The sequence below is a fragment of the Amblyomma americanum genome, chromosome 1, assembly GCF_052857255.1.
Source record: "Amblyomma americanum isolate KBUSLIRL-KWMA chromosome 1, ASM5285725v1, whole genome shotgun sequence".
Taxonomy (NCBI): Eukaryota; Metazoa; Arthropoda; class Arachnida; order Ixodida; family Ixodidae; genus Amblyomma; species Amblyomma americanum.
Genome location: NC_135497.1, coordinates 300,406,524 through 300,429,947, shown reverse-complemented (window position 1 = coordinate 300,429,947; position 23,424 = coordinate 300,406,524). Strand labels below are relative to the sequence as shown.

The 23,424-nt window shown below is 45.2% G+C and overlaps 1 protein-coding gene across 2 annotated transcripts; it reads right to left on the bottom strand.

Annotated features, from left to right (window-relative positions):
• Positions 1 to 8,616: 8,616 nt before the first annotated feature.
• LOC144115293 (YEATS domain-containing protein 4-like) lies at positions 8,617 to 23,117 on the bottom strand. 2 transcript variants are annotated; one of them, XM_077649621.1, is made up of 8 exons: positions 23,038 to 23,117; positions 21,763 to 21,892; positions 19,324 to 19,443; positions 18,608 to 18,674; positions 17,093 to 17,187; positions 14,827 to 14,919; positions 10,848 to 10,935; positions 8,617 to 9,474 (listed from the first exon to the last, which is right to left on the bottom strand). In XM_077649621.1, the coding sequence occupies exons 2-8, from the start codon at positions 21,823 to 21,825 to the stop codon at positions 9,263 to 9,265; spliced, it is 738 nt and encodes a 245-aa protein (XP_077505747.1). In that variant the 5' UTR covers positions 21,826 to 21,892; positions 23,038 to 23,117; the 3' UTR covers positions 8,617 to 9,262. The 2 variants fall into 2 exon arrangements, with proteins under 2 accessions (XP_077505747.1, XP_077505746.1); XM_077649620.1 differs by having other exon boundaries at positions 23,034 to 23,064.
• Positions 23,118 to 23,424: the final 307 nt, after the last annotated feature.

Sequence of the window (23,424 nt, the reverse complement as noted above, 5' to 3'; positions counted from 1 at the left end):
TCAAACGCACCAGCCTGTGCCTTGTCGATATCGCCACAACCACCACCCCATACAAAACTATACGTGGATCGAAAATAATGTGAGCGTCAGGATCATTATCTCTAAAAAGGTGGCAGCTAAGATGGAACCGCGTCTCTACTAGGAAAATTCATTTTCATGGGAGCTGAATTTGGATACGCCGCCAGCCAATTACCTTTCGAACTCCGGCCCACTGCAATGATTAGTGGAAGTGTTTCCGCCCGCGCATATACTTCAGCTCGCTTCCACTGTGCTCCGGCCACCAGTGGGCTCAGAACTACACGTAGTACAAGCATTTGAGACAACACACCACCACTCTGTTTAACTGGCACGCCCTATGCCATCGCGTCACAACAGACTTCCGAAAGGTTTCCTTGGCCACTCCATTTTTACACTGCGTGTGAATACCTGTGATAAGCGCAGAGCTTGAGAAAACTTTTTTTTTCGCACACTTGCCATAAATGCATGATTTGGGCTCCCTGCATACTATAGGAAATTGTGTAAGGTATTTTCGTGCAGGAACTGGAGAAGGCTCCTGCTCTTATTGTCGTCGGTCAGCCACTTTGAGAAATTATCTTCCCTTGTCGCCGTTCGTCCCACTTCCTGTAAAAGTCATGTCCCTGAAGCCCTTGTCCTGGCCCAAGTTCAGAGCAAGTGGTGAACATCCACCTCCGCAGCCGGTGTCGAACACCTCGGCCAGGTAGTGCGTTCTGTCTCCTTGAGAGCCCCATAGCACGTGGCCGATGGCATAAAAGTCGCCCCAGCCCATATCCTTTTAAGGCATACCTCCTCCAATATCGTTAAGTTATGAAGGGGGAGTGCGCGGGGGAATGAGGGCACGCGTACTCTTCCTTAAAGGGGATGCTAAAATGGGGAGAGCGGAGTGGGCGTCAAAAGGGAGCCTGGTGGAGGATACACCAGCGTTTGGAACTTGGTGTGCTGGGTTGTCTACGTTTCTCTGCAGCACCACTCTAAAAAAGGAGTAAAAAGGGAGTAAACTGTCCTCTAGCACACCCCTGCACCAGACAGCTTACTCTCTTGTTACTCCCATATAGGCGTATTCGTGTTCAGAGTGTATTCAGAAGAGATTAAAGGAATTAACAGTAGTCAACGCACCCACATTTAGGCATTCAAGGTTGTATCGCAACGTCTCCCCGCAAGACACGGGAGTTTCGACAGTAGCCGAAAATCTGCCGTCGGTTGGTCGAGCCAGTAAGCATCGCGTTTATAACCATATGGGGCTTTTCATGCTTAAAGGCCCAACTGTATCTCGATGTGAATGATATAGCGAATGTGAAGTCATTTTTTAAGCAATGGGCATGGATGAGAAAATGGAACTTGCAGATGTTTAACGGGCAATTTAGCGTCCCCTATTTTAGGACACGTCGCGCCGCACATCTCGCTGGTTGAACGTGCAGTGCCCTCCGAGTGCTCAATTTGCAATGCGATTCATCGGCACTGCAGCCCATGAAATTTTGGTTTGGTTTATGAGGGTTTAACGTCCCAAAGCGACTCAGGCTATGAGGGACGCCGTAGTGAAGGGCTCTGGAAATTTCGACCACCTGGGGTTCTTTAACATGCACTGATATTGCACAGTACTCGGGTCTCTAAAATTTCGCCTCCATCGAACTTCGACCACCATGGCCGCGATCGAACCCACGTCTTTCGGGCCAGCAGCCGAGTGCCATAACCACACAGCCACTGAGGCGGCACATGAAATTTTGGCCATATACACGCGCGAAACCGGAAACGTGAGGCTGAGGAGCACACGTATAACCAAGTAGTGTGCGTCACCCGGCGGCCCACATGCCACCTGCTCCCTTCCCACTCGCTGTCCGTCCCGGCACTGAGATCGCCATCAGCCATGGATTGATGGGACATCTAGCACGGAATAGTCCGTCCGTCCGTCTGGCACTGGGATTCGCGCGCTTTTGGTTTCAGGCGTGTGCAAGGCTAAAAGCCCATTTGCTATACAAGCAACGAGAATCTCATTTTGAAAAATCTAGAAACTGGCATGGCGATTATTATGGGGCACTTCAAGCCTCGAAATAAACGAAGGGACTGTAGTATACTTTAAAAATTACAAAGAGAGCTTAAGACTGTTTACGTGCTTTGAGGCGATTATTAGGGAACTTAAGACTACTTGCGTGCTTTGAATGCGAAAGCGTTTTTATTTTTATATATATATTTTCTCTTCCTGTCTAATGACGCACCCCATTACACTTTGTGGCACGGGCAGGGACACTTTATTCTTCATCTTTTTTACAGGTCCACAATAATTTTTGTCTAATGACACACCTATTCATTAGCATACAGTCATAAGGAAACACATATACTAGGTTCAACTTCGTTCGCCAAGAAACGCGTGCTGTTCTCGCAATTTGGAAGTTCTGGGTTCAATTCCGCACACTTTCAGTAATTTTATCTGCAACTTTGGGACTTTTCTGGTCAGGTTCCATTGCTAACGGGCTATGTAATTCTTTCGCAGTAATAGTAGGCTAGCTATTGGATTTTAACGACCAGTCTTAACAGGCCATATGCGAGCAATATGAACGCTGCCCTCAAAAACACAATGTGTCGCGGCGCTGAACCTTCCCGCCCACTACTCACTAGGAAAATGTTTCGTTCACTTTTCCCGCTGCCCACGTAGACCGGTTGCGACAGCATGCAAGTACGGCGTCGGAAGGCAGTTTTTGGAAGTCTTGGAAAAAGCTATGTTTGTTTTCCTCTCACTTGAAAACATATTCGATTCGTTTCGAATAATTTAGAACGTGCACTATTTAATACGTTGAGCGAACTGAATGTTCGATTTGTTATTCTAAAGTTTCATACCCCTAGCATGAACAGCAGCCTCCGACGTGCTTCACCCTCATCCGAGACGAGCAGATACAGTGCTATCTCCGTAGCTGTCCCCTGCTTTCCTTCACACACAGCCGAGAGTTGGCCTCAGCCGCTATGAGCAGCGCAGCTTTGACCCTGCTCTCAGCCTCCCCCATAGTGCTGCCTGTGCTCCTCCTCACTCACCTGCCAAGCACCGTCGTAGTTGCGAAATGAGCGAGGGGAGCGCGCGGCACAAATTCCCGCCGTTGCGTAATCCGAGCGCTGGTGGCCTCAACTCAGCCGCGGGCGCAGCAGCGCCATCCATCGGCGCGAAAACAAAACTATCGAAGGTGTCACGCATGTTACGGCGTCAGAAGGCTAGCAGAAACAGTTCCTGCTGTAAATGTACTAAATGGAGCATTCGGCAGCACTGTAGGGCAAAACTTCCGTGCTTCTGCTGGGCTTACGTTGCCAGTGTGGCTGAAAAGTGCAAATTATCGCACCTTTCGCGGTAGATGGCCGACATATGACGTCTTCCATGCAGCTTGATCCAACTGCTGCCAAAATGACGCACTGTGCCCGAGTGAATAGTATTGTCAGTCGATCATGATAAATGCATTTTAACTCATGATTTTATTTGGACGAAAGAAAAAGTGCTTACCAGCTGCTGGAGGCACTGAAAACGCTTGAATTGTGCATTTGGTCACAGGAAAGCCTGCAATGACGTAGTTCTCATTCTGGAGGATCTATTATTTCCGTTCTGAACTAAGTATGTGATTCATTTGTCGCCAGTGCCCGTTGCGAACATGTCGTGCTTAGCAAACCTCGGACAGTTGGCTCCATGACCGACATTCACAGTCGCTATCAGTGCATCCTGACAGCAGGGGCTCCATTCTTTGAGCCAGCAATCACGATGTGGACCCACCAGCGATGAGAGGGGGAGGAAGAGGAGGAAAGGCAGGGAGGTTAACTGGAAGAATAATCAGTTAGCTACCCCACACGGGCGGAAAGGGGTGTTGGGATAAAAAATTAAAGAGAAAGGAGAGTCACTATGAAAAGTCAGCGTTTGTAAAAGTCACAGCCTATCGTGCAGGCCAGAAGTTGAAAAGAAGCGGAGCAATGCCTTGGAGGCCTTTGCCGCCAACGGTCACCGCAGCCAGTGGCCGAGAATCTTCAGTATGTCAGTGGGTGTCCCACTCAAAAAAAAAAACCAATGGGCCCAGTTGGGCATACCATTCGATTCCAATCGGAAACAGTTGGAACCAATTGGTCAGCCAGTTGGGCTCATGAATCCAACTGGGTAGTCCATTTGGTTTCCCTAGTCCCAGTTGGGCATTCCAATTGGTTCTGTGTTTCCAACTGGATTATCCAACAGGTTTGTGAGTTTCCAATTGGTTTCGGCACTCCCAGTTGGATCGCCCAACTGGAACCATCTGAAACCAATTGGGCTCCCAGTCGGAACCAAGAAAACCAATTGGAAGCTTATCTCCCAACTGGAAGCTCCGGTTGGTTGCAACTGGGCGATCCTGTTGGAAAATCTGTGTGTAAGTCAATGATTTCCTTCATTCTCTATATATATTTAGCTGGCTATAAAACAGAACACTAGGCTAATTAGGTTCTTGTAAAAGAGGTATTAGCAGCTTAAAGGGACTATGCAACGAATAAAAAGTCACTTGTAAATGTTTTCAATGCTTGGAAATGATGCTAAGAAGCATTCACACCAAGTATGAGTCTTCAGAACTGAGCCGGCAATTTATTATGAACTTTTAAAAACCGTGTTTTTCAAAATTCACGGGCCGATCGGTGTACTCGTAGTGACCGATTTTGGAGCTAAAATCGTGGAACAAAGACGTCACTATACCATGAAGTCGCCAGGGCACCACACGCTCTCATTCGCTGGAGCTACGGCAGCCACGACGTCACGGGCACACTTCCGGTAGCCGTGAAAATCGTCTGCTCGTGCCGCCGCACGGCCCTCTCGGGCAAGCGGGAGCCAGGGCATTGCCTTCGCGCATATGGTTTCAATTTTCCTCTGCCGCCTCCTTCTGTCGGGAGTTCAGGAGCCACTCGCACGGCTCTTCGTGCACACACATGGAGCTCGATGCCCATCGCGGCCGTAAAAGCGAGCAGTCGCACCTCGAGGTCCGGGCTTATTACTGCTAATTACTACAGATGACAAGCAAAGAAACCCGACGCGCGCCGCAATCCAGGAAGGAGAAGAGACCGAAGAGGAGACCGTCACGCCGCCGACGCTACTGCTGGGGGGCTAGGAGCAACAACCAAAAGTTGCAAAATAAACGTCAGTGGATGACATATTCATGGGCGAGGCCCAGTCCCAGAGCTGTTCTCTTTATTTTTTTTTCTGGTGCTCCTCGTGTACGAGTTGAGGGGGGAGAGGAGGAGCGTAATTTTTAATCGTCTATATCTTCGCTGTTATTAACGCTAGCTCAAAAATTCTTGCACTGGGGTGACGGGTGATCGAATGCCTATCTCTCGTCTGCTTTACTTAATGTCCATTAATTTATTGCATAGTCCCTTTAAGCTCTTGAATTATTTTCATCACTTCCACCATCACCGCGGGCATTCTTAAATCATGGTTTATGGTTTATGGGGGTTTAATGTCCCAAAGCGACTCAGGCTATGAGAGAAGCCATAGTGAAGGGCTCCGAGAATTTCGACCACCTGGGGTTCTTTAACGTGCACTGACATCGCACAGCACACGGGCCTCTAGAAGTTCGCCTCCATCGAAATTCGACTGCCGCAGCCTGGATCGAGCCCGCGTCTTTCGGGCCAGCAGCCGAGCGCCATAACCACTCAGCCACCGTGGCTGCCATTCTTAAACTAGACAACTTCGCTTAATGTTCACCTGCCACTGGCTCCAGCTAGACGGTCTCATGAGTGAGGTATATGAGAGACTGCTAAAGTGTGCTCTGTGGATATACGTTGAGAACTTGTGTTGGTATATAGTGTTTAACTCTGAGTGTGTAATGCATATGCTTGTTGGTCTCTCTTGATTTTCATAATGATGTGTATTTATAATTTCAGTTGCCTTGTAAAAATGTTGGCACCTGTCTCACAGCAGTCATAGAAGGCCAAATGATTCCAATGCAACTCTAATTTTCTTTTTTTTTGTTGACCCTTACCTTCAAACCATTTGAGTTGAACAGGTATGACAATCGAGTTCAACTGGTGGGCAATTTGGTCTGGTTGGATGACCAATTATTTCTAACTGGAAACACCAGTTGGGCTTAATTAGTCAAGCCCAATGGGTGGCGAAACCATAATTGGTTTTCGACCCATTGGTTTCAACTCGAAATTTTCCAACTGGACCCATTGGTTTTTTTGACTGGGATGGATCTAGACGCTGCAGCACACGGCAGAGCAACTGCCTTTAGGCGCTATAGGCAGAGCAGTCACAAAGAATGTGGGATATAGTCTCGTCATACCTGCAGATAGCACATGCAGGGCTATCAGCCTTTCCGATTAAGAACGAGTAATGGTTGGTGAAAGCAACACCAAGCCACAGGCAACACAGCAAATTTTCTTCACGCCATGGTAGGCCGGATGAAAGCCGAAGCTTCAGATCTGGGTCCAAAGCTTTTAAACATCAATTGGAAAACTAGGTCGGAATTCCACGCGGCAAGCGTTATGTCCCGTGCAAGAGCGCAAAGACTGCCCGCTGCGTCCGATCTCGAAAAAGGATCAACACAAAATCGCCGTTGTGGTGAGCAGTTCACACGACCTCATTCGCGTGGTGATTGCCTGCTATGCCGCTGTCCCCCGTAGCCATTGGTAGATAATGTTGTGCCCTTTATTTATGGCACAGTGATGTAGTTGTCGGATTTCCGCGACCAGTTGTTCATGGACTCCACGGCAAGAAGCGTGTAAGCCTTGGAGGGCAGCTTTTGAATCGGTGAAGATAGACCACTGCTGAGGGCGCTGCTGATTGATGTCTTCAATGGCGACAAGAAGAGCAGCGAGTTCTGCACCCGTCGAAGAAGCCTGGTGAGCTATGCTAACTGCAATTTCTCTACTCCTTGCGGGGATGACCACGGAGCCCGCAGAACTGGCAGGGTTCACTGAGCCGTCAGTGTGGACGCGCACCCGGTTTGCATGGTACTCATGGAAATATTCAAGAGTGACTTGTTTTAGTTCCATCGGCGATAAATCGACCTTCTTCTTGATGCTAGGTATTGAAGGAAGCAACGGGGGATTGTGCAGGACCGATGAGAGAAAATTATAACTGGGAGGGTTGTGACACAATAGCAGGATCTAGGATTTTTTAGTTAGTCTTTGGATACCCATACCAGTACAGATACTACCGGTACATCAGGAATTAACACACATTTCGTGCTCTGAAAAGATACACACAAAGTAGGTTGGGGCAACCAAAAAGATTGAAAAATGATAAGCCCCTGCCTGCACAGCATCATGTATAACAGGCTTAATCTGAAAAGATAAAACTGGAAACACAAAAAGTTCACGACAGTGGGCCTGCTATTGTGCACTTGGAAAAGTTGAATGAAAAGGAACGAACGAAACAGCTGGGCATTACGCGATATAGATGATATTCATAGCTCTGTAGGCCCACGACATCCCTGAGCCTACAAGTCAGCTGTTTCAGCCATATCTCGGAAGCGTGGCATTAAGCAGTTACTACTGAAAACCTACAAATCTGTAAGCTTTGCAACAAGAAACAAAAACCCCATTCATGAATATGCAACCAACCAGCTTAACCTGCTAGTCCAACAAGTCAGGCATGTGATCATAAGATGCAGAATAGCTGGCATAGACCCAACAATTGCAATGAACATACATATACAAACACCACCCCTTTGTGGGGATCTGCCCTGTAGTCCCGTGTTTGCTTTCCCGCGATGCACCATGCAGCCTCGCCTCGAGGAGACGCACATTCCTTGGTTAGATACCTTAACTACCAAGAGAGGGCGCCAGCGTCGCAGCGTGAGAGACGGTGTGCAGCTCGCGCGCAGGAGAGAGCAGGGGGCTGTTCGGCTGGGATCGTCGGTGTGAGCGGACGTGTCGCTCGCGGCTCTGCTCTTCACCAGTGGGGCAAGGAAGCAGCGGGAAGACTGGCTCCCGTATTTCGTCTCGTCCAGGCCTCGGAGTATCCCTTGCCCTAGCGTGTGTGAACATTCGCTCGGAACTTTGCTGGTGAGTCGGACGACCTCGATTCCTTAGCATGTTTTGTTGCTAGCAGGCATTATTGTTGCTGTAGCAATAAATGCCTGTTTGTGTCAGCCAATGTGTCTTCCTTTGTTCCATCAGAGCAAGGCCCGCCGTGGTCGGCGTGCGCTCGGTAGCGCACACGATCACGGAGTGGGGTCCAGCGGTTTTGAACTGTGTCAGCCGCGATTAAGTGGGAAGAACCTATTTATCTCCCCAATTCAACCCCACACCTTTCAGAAGTGCCTGCTTTCAGTAAGGGACTGCCTGCTCCATTATAATAAATGTGGTAGGACTGATGCTCAAAAAATATCTTTGGATTTCTAGCAAGGTAAACGCTGCAAAGGAAAGGCAGAGCTTGTGTGCGTAAAAAAGAAACAGAATTTTGGACGGTAAGAGGAAGAGGTCCCTCATCTGTGAAGCCTTCCAGAGCCATTCCTTACCTTCTGATGAAAAAGTCAGAAAATTCATACAGCGAACTTTTGAAGCTGTAAGCTGTAAAATTTAGCAGACGCACCTCACAAAAAAATAAACAGAGAGGTGGTAGCATATGTCATAGGCAAACTGAATGCAGTGCAAAGGCTATTGTGAAAATACATATGTATGGGTAAACTTTATTTACGAACATTCCCAATAGCAACAAACCAATAATCTTCTTACACGGCTGACTAAGGCTTCTCGTTTCCTGGTCAGCAGGATTCACATAATGATAAAAAAGAGCAGATTGCTTTTTGGAATTTTTCCCGCAAGGTGTCTGGCGAAGCTATGAAGTAATGTAGTAAATACCAAAAAGTAAAAAAAATAAAGCATTGCTTCGGACATGTCATGAATATGTAGTGCCCTAGAATCCAGCACAGAAACACAAGAGGCAACTCTAAACTAGTAGGACAACATTGGCTTTTTACAGCTGTACCTCTGACTGATACCTCCATCTGACTGACTGACTGATACCTCCAGCTTTCAGTTAAAAGCTGAAGTAACCGCAGCAGGTAATACATTCAATTCCTATCGCAGTAATCCAATGTGCATCAGGATGAATGTCTCTGTGACCCTAGGTAAGCTGGAAATGCTCACATGGTGAAAGCATGAAATAAAGATGAGCCAGAACATGTGCACACAAGAGTTCATTGTCATCCCCAACATCTTCAAACTCCACTGAAAGCACCAGTCAGCAATGTCCACACCTTACACCTGACACAAAGCAATACTCGTGGAAAGCTGTTGCACACCTGGAGACACATTAAAGGCCTGTCAGGAATGCAGCACTGGGAGCCGCCGCACCAGCTCCAGTATCTGCATCGTCCTGCGACTCCAATTTCGCAATCTCTGCCTTGTACTTGTCGATAGTTTCCCTGGCCACCTTGAGGCGTTCCTTGAGGTCAGCCACTTCTAATCGAATCTTGCTCTTAGCTGAGAGGATGGCGTGCAGAGTCTTCTCTTTCTTCTCCTCAACTGGAACACCAAAAGTAAATGAGTGCCAAAATCATTTCGTACTCTTTGCAGTTTCGAATTTGCTTTGTTACTGCAGCTTAAAGAGCAACTGAGGAGGTATTTCGAACATTTCAAGTCGATAATCACACCACATTCCTTAAAGTCCCCTCTCTCCACCCACAACAAACTGTTTTCATAACACTAAGTGGAACCATTTTAGAACAGTGGAAACAGCAAAAGAAAGTCGGCAGCTAGGGGACGATGTTTTCAATGAAGCGATGACAGCAACAACATTAGTGGAAAAACACTGTGGAAAAGCATTAGTGGAAAAGAATCCATGAACTAGCGACTGAAAACGGTGAATCCTTTCACAAAATGCCCGAGACAACGCAATACAAGCCTTGGAACTTTGTTATTGAAGTGAGAAGCGGGTACCAACGTACGGGGAATATTTGTGACATTAAAAAAATTACAGACAATATTTACTACATTCAAATCAGTGCGAAAGCACGAATTTGTACTACATAGAAGATGACAATGAGCAGGCAGTGCCGTGGGACAGAGCGCACAGCGCTGCAAATGGAAGTTGATGAAGGCGACGCTACACAATGCACAATGCAAGAATGTGCTGCAGTTTAGCATGACACGTGTTCGTCTGCGGTGATAGCGTAGTGCTCTCACGCAGCAGCTTTTGAAGCTGACCTGTTTGTGCCACTGCAGGTTCGACTCCCAGTCATGGATATTGATATTTTTCTTTCAAATTCTTCTGCTAAACAAACACCAGCAAGAGAAAATTTTGCTAGGCTCTGAACGTCCGGATTGGTGCTTTCGCACTAAAATTCAGTGTTGTCCATAGAAGGAATAGTTTGAACTGAGGAAATGGAAACAGCAAACTTTAAAACCAACTTACGCCAGAATGAAATATCGCATGGCTGCCAAACTAGGTGGAAGTAGGAAAAACCTACAGTATACGTTTTGTTACAATACAGTAATTTCAAAAAACCCTCAGAGCTGCCCTTCCAGTGACAGTAACAGTATTCGCCAATTCAGTGACCCTGGGTGCTTTCTGTGTAGAACAGTAGGGGACAACGTACTGTATGTATTTTTTTTTTTAAGATTTTAACAATGTGTGAGCCTTACATAACACCAGCATTTTTCTGTCAAGTTTTCCAATCTACAGTACAGCCCTAGTTATGTATCTTCCAATTTTGTTGCGAAACGCATTTTACAACAAATTAGCCCAGGCACAGCAAAATCTTCATATATGTAAGACAATATGATTGCTATGCAGAGTAGCTTTGCTGTCTACTCTCTGCAATACATATGCTGCTGCCTATTTTACTGCAGGGTTTACACTAGAGCCATCCAGACCACACTAAAAAATCAGTACTCACAGTCAAACTCATGCTTGTATGGGCCCACAGTAAGCGGCCTCGTATTCGTTAGGTGCTGATGCATCATGACCGTTGGTTCAGAAAATATCTGTGGACCAAAGCAAAATGTTAGCCATGCAGACACCTTCATCAAAGGTTATGGGCATAAAGCAGACATCCCTGTCAAAAGCTCCCATGCCATGTTGTCATATCGTGTCACTCCATCGACACATGTACCATGCAACAATCTCTGCCCCTCCTGCGCTGGAGCTGCGAAGTGGGGGAGAGCGGGGAGCACCGCAGCACGGGAAGAGCAGACTGTCGCATGGTACGTGCGTCAGAGTAACGTAATTTGATTGACATCGCTTTGCGCCCTCCTGTAAGCTTACAGTCTTCGAATGGTGTGAGAAATGGCCCAAATTAGTAAAGCCGCAGTGGAGAGGATAACTGCGTTTTAGAAATTCTAAAAACTGATATGGCTGCAACTAATTTCCAGCTACAAATATCTAACTGCAATCGGGAGCCTATCGATAACAGTTAAAAATTAAACTATTACTACTTTAGTTAGTCAATTTTTTAGTAAACATGATTCGACAGTTTTGAACATCCACGAACACTGGTCTATGCTGCAAAAAGCTTCTCTTTACGTCAAAAACTCTATTTCTAATATTAGTGGCGGGCTTCCCTGAAACACCTGGTATAGTGTAGTAATGGAAGTGAGAGCCCATCGATGGAGGCCTGGAAATCAAGGCAGGTTTGGACTACAAGAAAGAAGATAGAAGGAAAAAAAAAAAGGAACAGGTTGGAGTGCAACTTCCAGGCACTGCCACTTATGAGCGAACAATTACCAGTATCCTCAAAATGAAAGTGTATAGTAATTGATGCACTGCACCAGTGCTTATCTATGGGGTCGTAACATGGAGGCTAACATAAATTAAATGAAGCTCTGGACAGCACAGGAAAAGGTGGAAGACAAAACAATAAGTGTTTCATTCAAACAAAGACAGAAGCATGGACAGAAAACAAATGAGAGGCAAAAATACACTAGCAAAAATTAAAGCGAGGAAATGGACTCGAGCGGGAGATATAAAGAACCAAGCAGACTAGTGGCCTGTCAGAATGACAAAGTAGACAACAATAAAAAGGAACAAGCTGAAAGCAGGCAAGAATTTCCTGTCAGAGTGAAAAAGTAGACAATGAAAAGGACCTAGCTGAAAGCGGGCGAGAATTTCGATCAAGTGCTGAGATTATAAAAATACTGGGATAGAATGATTGTGGCTGGTGCAAGACAGGAGCAACTAGAGTGGAAGAGGAAAGCCTGTGCTATGTAGTGACTTCACTCTGCAGACGATGGTGTCAATACGTGGTTGCCATCACAAAATGAGCCCCAGACCAACTTAAAGGGACACTGAGGAGAAACTGAAGTTGGCTTGTATCGTTAGAATACCAGCTCCTGATCACAAAAACGCCACTCTTACTGAAAACAAAGCTCTTGTAAGGTAGAAAATAGCAAGAACCAAAATACAGGTATTGCCGCCACAGGCCTATCTCGCAAGTACAAGCGTGATGATCACAGGACAAGAGACGCCACCTTGGAGGGACTTTCCTTACTCTATGGATGCCATGAATCTCTGAGGCTGACAAAGGAAGGTTGCGCAGTTTAATATTGAAGTAAATTTAGTTTTGAAACTGATAGTGCACTTTTATCACACAAGGAAGACATACAAAAGACAACTTGAGTGTTGGAAGCAAAGAAAACTGATGCTTGGTGGAGCCACAGGCAGCCAGGAGAGTTTTGGTTTTTTATGGCGCTTCGTGTCTATGAGCTTTGCATGCCCTGTGGTTTTGTTTTTGACGCGCCTCGATTTACAAGCGCCGAACAGCAGAGGAGCTCCAAGTGCCGCTTCAAGTGCTAGTTAACCTTTGAAGGAGCCTGTTAAGGCTGGTCAGATGATTGCCACGGTCGATGAAAAACTATGATGGCACGATGGTCGGTGCTTGTACAAGGCAGATAGCAATATAAAGAGCACTTGTGTCTTCGTACACCCGGCCGGCGAAACGTTCCCGGCTGTGCCAGTCAACTTCGAACAACTTAATGGAAATCGTTTATTAGGGACGCGAGACAACATACAAGGCAGTTAAGAAAAAAAGATTTGAAACCTGCAGAGACCATGACTCCACTCTCCTCCAACTCGTTTGTTTGCGGCTCCATTCAATAGCTTCGGCAGTTGGGTGGAGCTTTTCTCTTCGAGCGCTCGGCTAATTTAATCCATTCATGGTACACATCTGAAGGTATATGCAAGTGGGCGAGAGAGCCCGATCCAGTGGACCCCGTACCTCCGGAAAAGCGCGGAACCCGTTGAAACATCGTGCGTTGGCTTTACTTGCAAGCTGCCAACTTTAAACGCGAGTGCCCTTGAGCACTCATCCGTGTTTAGTGGCAAAAGAAAATAAATAACCTCGCCCTTGCAACCGCGAGAAACCTCCTCGATGCCGCCTGCTGCACCGTTCAACAGCGCCTTTCAAGGAATCACAATTAATTGGCCCCAAAGCCTTGGCCAGCCTCCGATGGGCACGACGCGTCGACCTTATCCTCACCCCTCACAACTCCCCACACTGGGGTTGAGATATTTACTTAGCAATGGCTGCTCACTGAGGAAGGGGAAAATGACCCGCCCGCGCCTAACCTAACCCTGCTCCCTCAAAAGCATCACATGCTCTGTGGGGCTGAGGTCGCTGAAATGCAGGCCTGAGTTTTTGTGAGAACTTCGTAGCCGGGTTCAGGAATAGGATCCATCGTAACGCTGGCAAGACGCCCAAACAAACATAAACGAAGCGACAGTAGCGACCTCCTATAGATGCCTTCAATGAGCGGCGGTGGTAGCTTTCATTTCAGCTGCCGCTAAACCGCACCGCTACCGCCAGAAATCACGGAGTCTGCGTTTACGTCACGTTTCACGTCACTCTGTCCTGTGGCGTCATAAGAGGTTGCCGTGATGTCATAAGAGTGCGCCGAGTTTGAATCGGAGGGCGGGAAAACCTTCGAACCCAAATTTATTTGAAATAAATGCATCTTTCACTTTCAGACAAGCAGCAACAAAGCCATGAAATGCCGAACTATCAGATTTTGCAAACAAAAAAAAAATGGATAGAGTTCTCCTCACTGTCCCTTTAACTAGTTGGAGACTTATGGTAAGTGACGCAAGCATAAAGCTGTCAACTGTAAGGAACAGCAACATTGCAACTAGTCATCCTGTGTTGGTCAGAAAATGAGTACATTTCCTGTTGAGGAGAATTTGCCACTACATTCTTGTCTTAATGCTGTTAGTGTTGCAGGCAAATGCTCTTAGGGTCACAGGCATACACAACACTCAATATTATAGGTTTTCAAGTTATTGGTCCAGTTCGTTACTGACTGTGTAATCAACCTGCTGTAATCTGTTGTTGCACTACTGCGCCCTGTAAGCAGTCCCTTGGGACTCGATAAGCTGCTTATTAGCAGATTTAGCCCCCATGACTGTCCTGGACATTTCTGGTAAATAAAACAAACAAAGCCAGTGAAGATGGGAGTAGCAAGTCCACACGAGGGCAAAATGGAAAGGACAGAAAAATGAACTCCAGCCCCCGACAATATAAGCTGGCATTTCCCAAAGGGCAACTAAAGCTTTGGGCAGCGAGGCAAGCATCACGATTACAGCAGCAAGAAAAAATTCTGTAGCCTAGCACAAATTCATCTTATCTAAAAAAAAAAAATGCCGTAGTAGAAGATTTCCTGCTCAGCAACTTAGGTTTCACAATTAATAGTATGAAGAATACTGAAAAACATAGGAACCAAATGAGTGGCCATCAGCTACTGCTCCATATTCTCCAGATGACAGCTGCAATGGCAAGCAGAACAGCCACTCTCAGTTTGGCATGCAGTTCGTAGTAATGCAAAGCTGTGCACAGGATGTTCAGTAAATTCAGTCTATTAAGCAACCACAGAATCAAAAGCACTCACCAACTCATCATATGATTCTGACACAAGCTGCTTTTTCCCAAGCATGATGTTCGTCTCACTTTGGAAAAGCTTCAAGATATGGTAGACAGTCACCTAAGGAAGTGCAATAAGAATCATCAGTGCAAGAAAAGAATGGTCCAGCAAAATAACGGGGCGTTTAAAGGTTCAGACCACTGACCACCGCAAAAGAACAGCATTTTCTAGACATTGTGGCATGTTCGGTTTTTTGTTCTTAATACCTCATCGCAACAAAAATATTATATCATACGACATTCATTTACAGAATAACCTTCCCAGTGCTCCCTGACCAGTTGATGATCAATGCTTCCATCCCATCACGTAGCAGCTGAGCCCACCTATACGTACAGGCACCCACACATCTACCCAGAGCACTCGAATGGCACATTTGGTGCTGCAATTGTGGTAATCGCCACTGTCTGGAGGGCCCGATATAGCTTTTAGAGACAAGAGGAGCTAAATACAATCCATGGGAATGTGCATGCACAATAATATGCTGTTTCAAGCCCTAGGCTACTCGCAAATGATCCCAGCGTTTTCCCTGGTGTGCTGTTCGGGCACTCTAGGCACTCTAGACAGAAGAATACAATACTCTTCCTCAGGTTGCTTGGGAGCAGTCAATAGAGGATATTCAAAAGTCTGCAAGTGCGCTTTCCCACATTACTACGTTGCCAAAGACAAGATCGCCGAATTCTCTATAAAAAAAATTGCGAGGGGTACAGAACAGGTGCTAAGGATGCGGATAGAATGAACGAAACGTATTTTGGAAGAATCAAACAAAAATCTAGTCCTTCTTGCTTTGTTTCAGATGGAATGCATGGTCAGCCATCTGGTGTTGGGCAACATTGTTATGAGGGAAAGCACACTTGCGGAATTTTGAATATGCCCCCACTGTCCCCTCAGCTAGAGTGGTGCTCTCACTGTCATTGCAGACCATACACATGTGCACAGGAACTACATAGAAACCATCCGATGTCGTTCTTGACACCAAATGAGGATTAAGTACATCCAATCAAACCTGACAGGTCAAATTTTCTAAAAAAGCCAAGCCAAGCTAAATCAAGAAAGGAAACTATTGTAAAATGAATGGCAGATCCAAGGGAATGGACTTAGGGAGGAATGAAATGAGAGTGAGACAACTAAAAAACAAGCGTCAATATGAAGGCAAGTAATTAGTGGAGACACGCAATTAATGGAGAAATATTGAAAGTTTGTTATCACTAGTGACTGACCAGTTTTTACTCGCAAACCAGCAGTGTGGAATATGAGGCTCATAGTGGTGAAAAGGCTCCAAATTATTTTCGAATATCTGGGGTTCTTTAAAGCGCACTGAAAACTGAGAACAAAGCCGATTTTGCATTTTGTCTCGATCAAAAAGTGGCTGCCATATCCAGGATAAACCTGTGACCTCATGCTCAACAAATCTTCATTAATAAGCAGGTACCACTGCATTGTGAAAATGAAAATGAAGCACACTATTATTCAACCAAGGTCAAGCCCAATTTATAAACAACAGCATAGCGCTATGATGACTGCATTTCCCAGCACTGCCAAAGTGGCCCCAGAGAACAAAACTTTGGAAGTTGAAATGGAAGTATTTTTAGAACAGCTGGACTTTCAGGATACACAGAGTCGCCAACTCTTGGGGTCAACATGCGAGCATGTGGTAGTGTTCTTCGGAGCACCACAGCGTGCTAAACAGCTGCGCATCGAAACGAAGTGGCAGATGAAGTGAAGAAATCCAGGTCCCTCTGCACCTGCATCACTTTGCTTCGATGCATGGCTGTATCGGACAGTGGGGCTTTGTGTACTACAGACAAAGGGCAGATTTATAGGTGACTGTTGAGGTGGGCAGTCAAACTTTCACAGTATCTTGTGGAACTTTCTTAGGCAAAAAAAAAAACAGGGGTGGGGGCTTTGAAAAGTAGTTCAGATTCAGACTCAGAATAACTTTTAATGTTTGAACCGGCCCCTCTACCTACCCTCTGCCCAAATCCACCCATGTAAATAAACTAAATTAACAGTGAACTTCTCTGTAGTGGGCTTCACTGTGCTATGACCAAAATGTGGCATGTTTTCAAAACACATTCAGATTTCAGAATGCTAAGGAGCTTTCACTCAGTTCACGGTTTAAGGGACTACTCTGATATGACCAACGAATTTTCACACACAGTGCACTATTAAAGCCCAAAGACTGTCAAGGCAAATTCACATTCCTGTCCAAGAAGTAATGAGACGTCACACTCACCGGTCTTTCTGTGGTATCCATGAAGTATATTTTAATGACAATTTCAAATTCACCCCAACCAGTCTCTGTCACTTCGTATGGCGGCTTTGTTACCACTGCGTAAAAAAAAACTATGCTAAAGGACACGTCACAAAATATAAACTCAACATCACAGTCATTGTCACGGATCAGTAGAAAAGTGCTCATTAAAATAATCTGTTCTTCAGAATCCACAATTACCCAGTGCATGCAGGAGAAAGGATAAAGAAGATGCTAAACAACGTTATTAGGGCACAATAGCCTAAAATCATAATTGCAACATAAATCGGACAGAATTGATATAAAAATGCACAACAAGAACAATATATTCCACCCTTTTACAAGCTGAAAGGGATAGGCAGCAGTGAACAAAGCAGTTTATGACACTGCTATCAGTAGAATAGAATAAGCTGAGCTTATACTGACCAAGTTGGTTCAACAATTGGTAGATCAACCTCATCAAGGCAAGTTTGATTCAACCGCTGCATGCCCGCACACTTAGTTCTAGCTTCCACAACAAAAAATGTGATTAATGCTAACTAAGCATCAATCTTTAGCACAGATTATGCAGCCAATACCACCTTAATGCACAACACAGTTAAGAACTGGTCCTATGTTGAACACTTGCTCATAATGCAGGGCCATCAACTTGGCAGTAACATAATATTTCAGAGAACCAGAAGCCCTATAGGCCATTCAAAAGAAGGAGTGACAATTGAAAGGGTTACAGCAGTGCTGTTCGTAAGGTCACAGTGATGTATTCCGTTGGTAAGGCCACAAAGACATTGAGAAATATATGAATAGGCTCCAGAAGCCAGTAGCATTCAGCATCAAGCCCAAGGAAAGTGTAGTGAATTACTACATAAGAGAAAAAAAGAAGAGGATATCTCGTGCCAGACTATGTACCGAAGAACGAAGGCGAAGCGCATACTTGGACATACTCTGCGCATCGCAAGCCTGGCACATGCATTTGATGTTACTACTGGCAGTGTGCAGCCACGTCGTCTCGTTGGCTAACAAAAACAATTTGTAAGCCACGTCGTCTCGTTGGCTAACAACAACAATTTGTAAATGATTCAGCATGATGTTGCATTGTAAATTAATGTGAAAATAGTTGAAAAATTTCTATGTCTAGCTTCTTCAATACACTGCACAGCTATCTTTTGTTTTCATCTAGCACCAATTTGCAAGAGCCTGTGCAGGGTGCATTATGAGCACTTTTTCCAAAATGACGGCACTCTGGTGGAGATTTTGACAGCTCAGCCTTTGTACACATTCCCTTCAAGCAGGCATATTACATCCTCTAGAGCAACTGCACCATGGCAGGTGGCAACAGCACATCACAACACAGCCGCTAATCACAGTACTCCCGTACTCTCACGCCGCGCAGAATGAGGTGCCCACACAGCATAATTTACGCAAGTCACGGTAGTCAATCAGTTGGAAGTACAAACTGCCCGAGTGGAAAGAATGAACAAAAGAGTTCCAAATACTCACCCCTATTTTGGTTTGGGTAACTCTCATGAAGCTTGAAGTGCACTTTCTTGACATATGAAGACATGTCCTAAAGAAATCACGTCCAACCCATTAACCTTTCAACTAACCTTAAAAACAGCACACCCTTCAGTCTGCCAGAAAAAACAAGTTTGACCTAAGTGACTTGTTGCAGTTTGCATATAATAAAAAACTACTGTCCAAACCTCAGTATGCCAGACTAGACCAGTGGGCAGTCTGCCTAGTATCAGCGATACATTCAATACGCTAGTACTGAGACACATCAAGCATATCACTTCTCTGATGCACAAATGTCACATAACAGCAGATTCTGCCTAATACAGCAGTAATTTAAAGCAGCTACTTGGCTAGCAGATGTGAGATATTGGCACGACAGCTTGAAAGCAAAGCGGAAAGTGCTGGCCTAGTGTACCTTAGTGGGCAAGTTTTGTACAGAAGAAAAGCATTCAACGGATGTTAAACTTAAGCATAGGCTGCCTAAGCAAAACTACATATCTATTTCTCTGCAATATTCAATTATGCACAAAGCATATATTACTAAGATTTCACTACTGTCTAGGTGAAACAAACAGCGATGCTGTACTCTAAGCTTTGACTCAAAGCAAAGCGCACAGAACAAAAGAAAAGGAGCTTCATGTGAACATCTGAACCAGCCAAAGTTACAGGAAGACTGATAATAAGAGCAGTGGCATACATACTTCATTTTTGTATGGCTTCAAGTAAACCGTCCACTGATGAGTGTGGCCATCTTCTTCTCGCTTCTTCCCAAAGTAACGAGCAACATTTCCATATACGATGGGTTTCACAATAGTCAACCCCTGTGAATGAAAGGAAAAGAAAAAAAGTTCGTTGGAGGCACTTAGATATCTCTTAACTGCGGGAAGGTGAAAGCCATTTGCGACTCATTGCAGCGATTTGAATTTTCCACCTTTGAATTCATTTCACAACAGAGGAGAAAAGCAGCTGGCACGAGCATGGCAGACAGGTCACGTGACATCACAAGGTCATGTGACCTAAACTGTAACGGGCAGACGTGAGTATGAGCCATTAAAGGCTATCGCCTTAAAATGAAAAGCCGATTGTGACCCTGCTTGTCACAGGGCTCAAAAGCTCCTGTCACAACCTAGTTGTGGCTTCCTTTGCAATTCCAAGAGGTTGCAAGCTTAATGACCAAGTGGTAGTGCAACGTCTACCGCACCGTGACCATGGCACACAGGTGGGCCCACCACTGAGATTTTTGTTTTTTAACACCACAAATGTGCCTTGTGGCATAAGACAGTTAAATGTACATATGCAGACATGTGTCGGCTATAAATACAATCAAGGCCTGATGTTTGGGCCCATGTGTCCAGATTCTTGTGTCTGGTGGTCAGCGAGGATGGTAATCCTGGCTTGCATGCCGCCTAAAGTCCACGGCAAGTTATCAAGTGATCTACTGTCACCTCTGTAGCAGGAGCGCGGCAGAAGAGGCAGGTCTGACAGAAATGCAAGACTTGACTCATACAAAGCAAAAAAACTAACTTCCACATGCAGCCCTCATGCATCTTGACAGGACACCAACAGACTTTGCGAGTTAAATTTGTGCATTCTGGACTGATTCAAGCTAGCCAGGACACAACTTCACAATGGCACCAGCAACCCAACTTGCACCCTCATTACCACCTGCCCTCCAGTGATGTGAAAACCGACTAGAGGCAAAGACAAAATTTGTGATAACAAAGTACAATTAAATACTCAGACAGTAACAAAGTTCACAACCATCCAGCACAATTTCTCACCTCTCAATAAGACCGTCCCGACAGAAACTATCTCTTGACCTACCTTCATCGGCTCAGAAGTAATGAATTACCAGAGTTTTCTTTGCAATACACACCACAATGTTCCTAGCTTGTGGAATTCCATGTTGCCACCTACAAGCTATGTATTGCACAATCTTTTCTTCTACAGCTCCCTTATTATTAGTGCCTGTGTGGCTCAGCAAATGCTTCTTACCTTAAGCATGACACAGTCTGAATATAATAAGGGAGTAATTCATTATAGTGTCCCCCCCAAGTGCAGCCACATGGCTAGAAAGGAAAACTATATCCACAGAAACTTCGCAGTTGAGCAAAAATTCATTTCGGCCCAGGGTTGGAAATCAGGACCAACGCGTCACCAAGGAAATCACCCAGCCAGCTCAGCTAACCGGAATGGCTATCATACGGTAAGGTGAGAGCGAATTGATCAAAACCTCCACCTTGGGGGATTTCCTTAATCTTTGGACCAAAGAAAAACCTCCTTGAACATAGTCACAAAGTGAACAAGAGAGGGGAAAGTCTCAGGGTGCTTGCCAACATTGCCCTATCTCTACTTTGGACTCTTTGAACAAAGCAATAAATACCTCTAGCATGCAACACTGAACACAGGCAGGTGGAATAACCTCCAAACATTTAACATTGAGGATCCCTAACCTCTCAAAACCAACCCTTTCACGTGTTAACTCTTGTCAGACTATGTTGTTTAGACTGTCGTGCCCTTGCATGTTTGGCACCTGTGAACTAAAGCAGTGGTCACTTCTATTATGTTACTGTTTCTTTCCTCTCTCCTTTACTGTAATGCCGCCATTTGACCCGCTATGAGTAGAAGTCAATACGACGAGGCCTTAGTGGTTCCTTCTATATTACTTGGTTCGTGTGGTCCTTTTACATGTGTGCTGAAACTTCAGTAAACAAACACTTTTACATTTCCATACTAAGCTGTTGTGGAATGAAGAACTGTCATCATGTTTTGGAGCAAACATATGGCGAGGTATGATGCGTACACTGTCGCTCCGAGAAACCTTCCACTTACAGACAGCCAAAAAAAGTAAATAATGTTCACCAGACCAGTGAAATGGCAGTTCACTAAGAAATTAATGTATTTTGCTTAAGCTAAACATAGTCTGTCAGACATGTGATAATGGTGGGTGCTGCATTAGTCTTAACCACTAGGGTTCTTACTTTGCCGCCATCAAATACGGCCACCCCAGTCAGGAATTAAACCCGAGACTTTGTGCTGAGGAACAGCCCATCATAGCTTCTTGGCTACTACAGTGGGTGCAGCTACAGTAGGTGGAAAATATCTCAACAAAATAAGGCAAAAGCATGTATACCACATACCTTCACCCTCCCACCGGGTTCTTGGACAATCTCTGGAATTATGCCCGGCATGACAACTGCCATTACACAGCAACAGACCGTTGAAGAGAGCTTTCTGCCAACAATATTTGTGCCCAGCCTACAGTCACACCTGCATGGTTAAAGATATAACATATAAACCACAACAATAGTGAGTGCAAGTTGTATGTTGTTACAGTGAAACAGACACCACATGCTCATAAGTATCAAAATAAAATTCTAGATTAAAGCTAAGAGACACCTTAAAGTGAAAATGGCCCATGAAATGGTTTAGCTGACAGCATGTGATGCTATCATAAACAGGCAACAAGCCTCTATTAGGTCATGATTCAGGTGTAGACAAACAATCATTGTTTATTTGTTCAAACTTCCGAACGATTACTGGATTTTTATGCACCAAACAACACAGTGCAACATAAGGTACGCCGCAGTGGCGGGGTTCGGACTTATTTCGGCCACATGCAGTGCCCTAATTCGTACCAAAAATCTCGGTCAAACCCGTGGACTAGCGCTCGGCGATCACAGTAGCGGGGTTCACACTCCTGAGCGATAAATGGACAGCGTAAAGAAGTTTCGCCCGGGTATCATAACGGCAACATGGTCACTCTGGCGCGCCACTTTCCCCGTTAATGCAAACAGGAATCGCTCACTGAGACCTCATAGTTAGGTGTTTTTATGAGGGATCCAGGAATTCCTCACTCTGTGCTGTCAGAGCTTACAGTTTTCACTCCTAATGAGGCTCCAACATTCATACTTTCTGTCATTCGTCTGTGTCAATTCTAGTTCGGTATAAAGCGTATTTATGAGCATCTTAAAATGAACAGAAATATATGCGTATGCGTCTTTCCCAGTCTTCCTTCGTGCGCGCTCGTACGTGGTCTGCAAGTCCAGCGAAACAGCATATACGAAACAATAACAGCCGCTTTGTCCGGCGTAGCACACCAAAATTAACACTGATACATCTTCACACGTTTTCAACTACATCTAAATAAGCGCATACCACAAGTAAATGACTCCTGAAACCGAAATAAAACATAAGTTTGCATGTTGCACCGAGGCCCGAGTGCGCGATGTTGACTCGGAACAACGGGAACGCTAGACATCTTGCCCGAGAATGGCGCAGACGGCACGAAAAACATGCCACTTTGTACAAAGACACACTTTGTAGTATTATAGTAAATATTTCACACAATAAAAGGCTCAACATGCCTGCAGTTACGTACTTACACACAACAAGAAAATATCGAACTTACTTACGAAAAACGCAGGGAGCGCAGCCGCTGTACCGCTACGTACCGCTCACAAATCCAAGTTGAGCGCCATTTTGTTCAGGGTGGCCGCTTCACTGGAGTCGTTCGCTAGTTCTAGCAGAACGCGATTTTGCAGTTCACATAGGATGCCAGAAGACGGAAAACGCAGCAACAACAAGATGTGTCACTTTTAAATGCGATATGACTGCCTATCTTATTATATTTTGCACATTTTAACAATTTCTACAAGCGCTGACTTGCATATTCTTCGTATATAAAGCTCTAAAGCTTATCTATACCTCATCTATAGAGGCTTTGTTTGCATTTACCCCTGCGTAGGTAGTGGTGGTAGTGGTTGTTTATTAAAATAATAGTAAAAAGGAAGGAAAAGAAC